This window comes from Oryzias melastigma, linkage group LG16 (assembly GCF_002922805.2).
Source record: "Oryzias melastigma strain HK-1 linkage group LG16, ASM292280v2, whole genome shotgun sequence".
Lineage (NCBI taxonomy): Eukaryota > Metazoa > Chordata > Actinopteri > Beloniformes > Adrianichthyidae > Oryzias > Oryzias melastigma.
This window is the reverse complement of record NC_050527.1, coordinates 14587539-14594031: the sequence shown is the minus strand read 5'-3', so window position 1 is coordinate 14594031 and position 6493 is coordinate 14587539. Positions and strand designations below refer to the sequence as shown.

The 6493-nt window shown below is 39.0% G+C and overlaps 1 protein-coding gene across 1 annotated transcript in view; it reads right to left on the bottom strand.

Moving 5' to 3' along the window:
* Positions 1-2596: 2596 nt before the first annotated feature.
* The window catches only part of LOC112143531 (lysophosphatidylcholine acyltransferase 1), a 24090-nt gene continuing 20193 nt past the window's right edge, over positions 2597-6493 (bottom strand). Inside the window, exons 10-14 of the mRNA XM_024267575.2 lie at positions 6117-6242; positions 5491-5644; positions 4194-4292; positions 3846-3987; positions 2597-3726 (exon numbers count right to left, since the gene is read on the bottom strand). Coding sequence (XP_024123343.1) covers positions 3494-3726; positions 3846-3987; positions 4194-4292; positions 5491-5644; positions 6117-6242 — 754 coding nt within the window. The 3' untranslated portion in view covers positions 2597-3493. The remainder of the gene's footprint in view (positions 3727-3845; positions 3988-4193; positions 4293-5490; positions 5645-6116; positions 6243-6493) is intronic.

The following is a 6493-nucleotide window of genomic DNA, read 5'->3' as shown; positions in this document are numbered from 1 at the left end:
GTGGTGGGACGTCACCTCAGGGTCGGACACACTTCGACGCTCACGCTTTACGTAGTTCAACCTGCACGCCTCGCGCTGAACGACAAAAGAGGTAAAAAGCAAACTTTTGAAAACTATGGTTTCTTAGGAAGAGGTTCACTGGACATCAGAGCGCTGAGGAGCTTCTGATCGTGACAAGATTGTCTGTACATTCTCTTTTATCGTAGTAAAAATGAATAGATGCTGTCAAGGCTATTGGTTTCCATATGAAATCTGCATTTTGCTTATAAGCAGTCAACTCAGCCATAGTAAGATTACAAACGGTAACATTTACACTGGACAAATACAGCACAAACAAAGGGGAATATTTCCAAAAAAAAAACAAAGGAGGAAAAAAGACGAGGCTCCAGCGATACAATCTGCAAAGCAGAGAAGATCACAGATCTTTGTCATGGCAGTGGAAACCAAAATAAATCATATGTTTTCATATTAAAAAAAAAAAAGTGTCCTGGAATTTTTCAAATACATAAAACGTTATAAAAGCATCACTTTTGAAAAGGGTTGCTTCTCTAGAACCAAAAATGAGAATACAAAGAGTGAACGCTCACAAATATGGTTGCTGAATGTACCAAGATACAGTTGAATTCAAAGTGTAACAGTTGGCACTGCGTCTGTTCAGGGAGGGGAACACTTCCTTTAGAAACCGCCATCGTGTAAAGCCCTGTAAGGTTTAAAAAACTGGAACTAAAAATGTCAAAGACAGTGGATAAACAACCACGTTTCCCAATTTCATACAACCCAACAAAGTGAATCAATATAAAAAAACATGAATAAACATGTTTGTAATGGAAAATTAATGTATCCCAAAGTTTAAAGACCATCCAAGTAGAATGGTCATGTCTACAGTTTCAGTTCTTCATCTGAATGATTGAACCCTTTGTCTTCATTTAATGAACTGGCAAACCTTTTTTGTTAATAAAGACACAGGAGCAGCTACAATAAAACCTGTCATTTCTACTATGTCAAACTAAATCTCTAAAATAGAATACAAACTATACAAAAACATGACGGTTTTTACCTTCCGTTTAGATCCTTGGGATCCTTAAATCTGTTGAGCCACGTTCACACCGCCCACGTCTAAAAAAAAAAAAAGTTCAAAACTCTCCAGTTCACTCTTAGCTACGCCAATTTTTAGACCATTTTCAGACTCCAGGTACAAAATCCACATTCACTGAACACACGTTTAAAGTTAGGGACTGGGATTTGATAGTGAATTATGGAGGGCGTCCTTTTTACTAACGAAAGTGTCGACCATTTGAAAATTGGATCATGGAGGAGAAATAATTGCGGTTTGTGCCTGGGTGGACATGACACAGGAAGGCAGAGTCCAAATTCTTCCTCTATACCTCCTACTGTAGCGGCATTTTTTTCGGGTAAGGGTGTCCGAAATTTTTTAATGGTAAAAGGACCGTCTCTCCGTCTGTCTCGAGGGAGGAGAAACATTTCTTCACGCAGGTATGTTCTGAAGCATAGAAGACTACATTTATATGCTAGTTATTTTATTTTAGGATGACCTTTTTAAAATGATAAAACCGATGTTATGTGCTTTCCAAGCGCTAGTACGTATAGCTGACCGGCAACTACTGATGACATCATCAAGGGGTAGTGTCGTCCGAATTCTCTCCCTAATACCAAACTACTAAGAAACGATATAGTGCAGGACTATTTAATGCCCTGAATTTTAAAAGTAATTCAGACACCATGCTCAAGAGTATTTTTTTTATTGTCCTAAACGGTGGATATGATATCACAAAGTAAAAATTGAGTCATTACAAACATTTTTTGATGTCTATGACTCCACTGTGTTCTGATGATGAAAATATGGATGGTTTATTTTAAAAAATTACATCTAAACACATTTTTGTGCAAAAAATGTTTAAACGCAATGCATTGTGGGCTTTTTTCACTAATGTAACGAACATTGTCACTAACCAATTCGTATGTGGAACTTTCTCGGTTGCAGCGCATAATTACCATAAAATATGTTTTAGTGGAAGCGGCGTATGGTTCGCGCATCCGGGTGAGCGGTTCAACCAATAGAGCTCATCATACAGATTAGGTAGTGACAAGCATCAATGTCCACTGGTTTGTCGCAAAGACTTCTGGGAAGTTTCTAGGTCACTCAATTTTACAATTGGATTGAAAAATGGTGAATGCACCATGTAGTGTGTGGCGAAGGAAATCACACATAGCCACTATTGTTTTTTTATAACTCTCCACTTGGAGGGATAAATGTAGGGGTAGGGAGAAGCCGTACGGGAAGAATTCTGATTTGGCCAAAGCCCCCAGTGTGAACACCATAAGCTAAACATGCATTCAAGAACACAGTTTTAGCCTTTCGCGGTGTGAACGTAGCTTTGTAGAATTCTAGATGAGATAAAGAGAAAAGCAGAATCCTTAAACGTTACCAGGAATGATCACAATTCCAGAAAAGGAGGGTTAAAATGCCTGTAAGGCAGGAGGAATGCTGAAAGAATGTTCTTACTGAATGTGCTTTCAGTGTGCACACTTTTTTACGTGGTGAACAAACAAATAAAAGGGACACCAAAAAGAGAAAAAAATTGAATGATCCAATGTATTTTTGGTCCACTTTGTGTAACTGCAGTTTAAGAAAAATAAAAAAAATATTTAAATCAACAGTAATATCAAACAAAGTGAATGAGAGAGATGCACACGGGAACTCGTAAAAAAAGGGTTTACATGCAAATAATGACATCATATTATAGGAGTAGATATTTACATTAAACCCTGAGCTAAATCAAAAATTACTGTTCAAATACAAACCCATCACACACACACTCTCACACACACTCACTCACACACACCGGCTCATGTCAGTTTTAACCAAACTCACAGACCTGAGTTAACCTCAAAGTTATGACTGAAGCTACACGCATCAGAACCGTCACTGGTACCCCCAGGTCTTCCTTCTTTACCTCCCCCCCTTTGAAAAGAAGCCGAATCATTCTGCACCTCCGATTGAAAAGGCAGCTACCAAGAAAGAAGAGGAAAATCGGACGAAAGTTTAAAAGAGAATCAAAGCGGTTTAAAGTTTCGTCCAGCGTACAGAACAGAGATTGTTCTATTGTTGCTTCCCTTGTGTGAAAGAAAACAAAAAAAAAAAAAAAAATGCACAGTTTCTAGTATGTTACAAGGAAACCAATCAAACGCCCGGCCAGTGGATCCTAAAAAGTGTCGGCCCTTCAAGTATAAATCCAAAAAAAAGGGATTGATTGACATTCTAATGACTCTTCCTATGAGAGGGGGAGATGAACTGAAAATCCCGTTAGATTTAACAGCTACAAAACAAAACTTTTCTCTTTTGTGGCTGTGAACAATAAAATTATTTTCCCTCGCTTTGAAGCAAAAATACTACTGTGATTAATTTGTGCTCCCTCAGAAAGCCTCCTCTCACCAGGAGAGGGGTGTGTTCGCTCCTACACGTCTAAGCCTCTCAGTCGTGTTTCTTCAGGAGGGCGTCTTTCGTGCCGTCGTGGTCTCTGGGGCTGAAGTCGGGACAGATGCCGTTGGCGGTTTTGCTGGTGGCAGTGGCTTGTAAGTCCAGGGTGGACAGGCTGGGTTGTTTTTGGTGACCGTGGCAGGGTCGACTCTGAAGCTCCGCATTGTCTGCATATAAATAGTCCTCCGCAAAGTCGGGGTTCTCCTCCACAAAGCATCTGAACTTGTCTGGAAGGAACCACAAGGGGGAGCCAGAGACCATTAAAAATGTAAAGACAGACTTAAAGACTTTAAAAGGAAAGAAAGTAATGCTCCTGCTTACAGAGTAATCTTTTCAAAACTCTTACCAAAAGTTATCTTCCCTGTGTCAGCAATGTCGATGGCAGTGAAGAGGTGTGACACATCCAGATGAGTCACTCCTAAAGCCGTCTTTAGCATGACTGCCAGTTCTGCCTCTGTGATGGCACTGTCTTCCTCTGCCTCAAACATCTGCAGAGTAAAACACACTCTGACCATCTTTATTCAGCATTGATTTGATTTTTTAAACACAAAATACTTCCCTCAGAGTAGGGGTTGCATATTCCAATATCTCATTTTATCCAAAAATCTTTCCAGCATTAGTTACATTACAGTCATAGGATCAAAGCCATGCTGACTTGTTTGTGTGAAAGAAGAAAGGCTGGAACAAAACCTACCTTGAAGGCCAATTTCATCGTTTCCAGAGTTTTGGTAGGTCTGCAAACTACAGATAAGGCTATCACATATTCTCTAATGTCCATGCTGTTATCTTCGTCCTGTTAAAGAGATAACAGAAAGCATCCCCACTTTAAAAAACACAGAGACTAAGGTTACTTCACCACAAAAAAAAGTTAGCATTTTTTTACTGCATTATTGTTGTAGATGAACATTGCTGCCGAGTTTCTTAAATTATTTTAATTGATCTGAAGATTTGATTCCATTTTCTGACTCAAATACACTAATTTAAATTTCTGATTTATATAAAACTAAAAACTCGATCCAAATGTATAATAATCACAAATAGCAACCCTTTTTAGCTGAAAAGTTGCAAGAAAAGATCCAAAAGAAAGCCATGAATTTTATTATGTTTAAAACCTTCTTCGATCATCTTTTTATTTATTGAAAATTGTTCCCAATGGTCTTTAAAGTATGATTATGCCATTTTTAGCCAAAAATTGAAAAAATCTGAGCTGTTCTCTAGGTGCTCTATATAGCAAAACATAGTGGACTGTTGGCGCAAAGCAACCCCGCCCCCCTTCCCTACCAATTGCTGAGAGCTGTCCGTTTACATTATCTCCTGTTAGCTGGCAGCTCCTCAGACCCGAACCTAACATTACTGAGGTGACAAAAGCTAGACACTATTTATTTTGTTTGACACGAGTTAAAGGGTTTTGATTAAAGCTGGTCTAATGATAACATCTTATTTAAGGTTGTTGAGTTCTGGGAAAATGTATCCTTTTGATGCTGTAAAAGATTTTTTGATTTCAAACAAAATATATTTTATTTCAGAATTTTTATGCTCTCAAAAAAAGTTAAGTATACTGATCTCATCTTGGCTTAAAAATGCACTTTGGTGGAGAATAGCAAGTCATTGTGGTCTAGTGTCTTGAAGTCAAGAAAAAGTTTTCTTAAAAGAAAATGCATTTCTGGGATGCATTGATAATTGTTTTATAATTGGATTGTTGCCTCCCTAATAGTAATTGAATCAAATTGTAAAGTGCCTCAAGATTCCCACATCTAACAATTTAAATAAAATAAAAAAATACTCAAAAATGCTATTTTAAGTTCTATTTTCTTTATACATGTCCTCTATGATCAGTAAAATGCCAAAAGAACATGTTAAAAACACCACTTTCATCAGAGTGGATCTTTCAATGATACAATCGCAGGCCTATAAGTACATCTATTGCACGTTTTATCATTTTATACTTGCATGGCCGTTACAAAAACTGAAGATCGAGAGACCGGTTTTACCTCATCAAAAAGAGAAAACATATCTCGCAGCATGTCTGAGACTGGAACATCCAGGAAGTGAGCAAAACCCTGGAGGTCCAGCTTCTGTCCCTCCAGCTTCCTGGCTCGGTTCCCGTAGTCCTGCAGGACCTTCTCACTGTTGCCGGGCTTTAGCCTGTGATGGGGCAGAAAACTGCTTACTTCATGGTTTGACGTCTAAAATGAAAACAACCTTGACTAAGAGACCCTGCTGAACCATATTATCTATAAAAACTATTTTCTAAACTTAAAAATGATCAAGTTTGTTGCATTCCGGGTAGTAAATTTGCAAACGTATGTTTTCCCTCAGCCAATAGGTAGCTGACAAAGCCACAGGTAGGCTGGATAGTGTTGAACAGCCGCTTGTTTTTACTCATCAGCTCACACCGGCTCAAACACCCACACTAAATAAACCAACCGCTCGGATACACCTGAGCAACGATACTTCCTAGAAACAAGGACATGGCTGGTTCCTGTAAAATACGGAACCTTCCACCCATACCGGTTTCACTCACTCAAACGCTGCGCCCCTAGTGGACGTATACGTTACTTCACCTCTTAATAACTTCAGGCGTCTTTGATGGTCCAGTGAGGTTTGAGTGACTCACCCCAGTCTCCTGACGAGCCGTGCAAACTCCAACAGACAGGTTTCAACCGGCAGTTTCAGCTGCCCCTCTGCCATGGCCAGCTGGCAGTCCTCAAATGAATAATCTGTGATGGGAACCCCGAGGGCTCTAAAGGAACCGCGGGAAGAAAAGATCCGAGTGAGCAAATCAATACAAAGCAGGCTTTAAGTTCAGAGGATTTAAGCTGGAGCTGGTGGAGGAGGTAAATGATTAGTGAAGAAAACAAGCAATTTGTGGAACATAAAAGAAAAAAAAGATGGGAAAAAACTACAAAAAATGACATCTGGTGTGCAAGTTTTTAAATGATCTATAAGGTGCATTTACAGAAAGATTAGATCCCAACTTTGAAATTAACGACT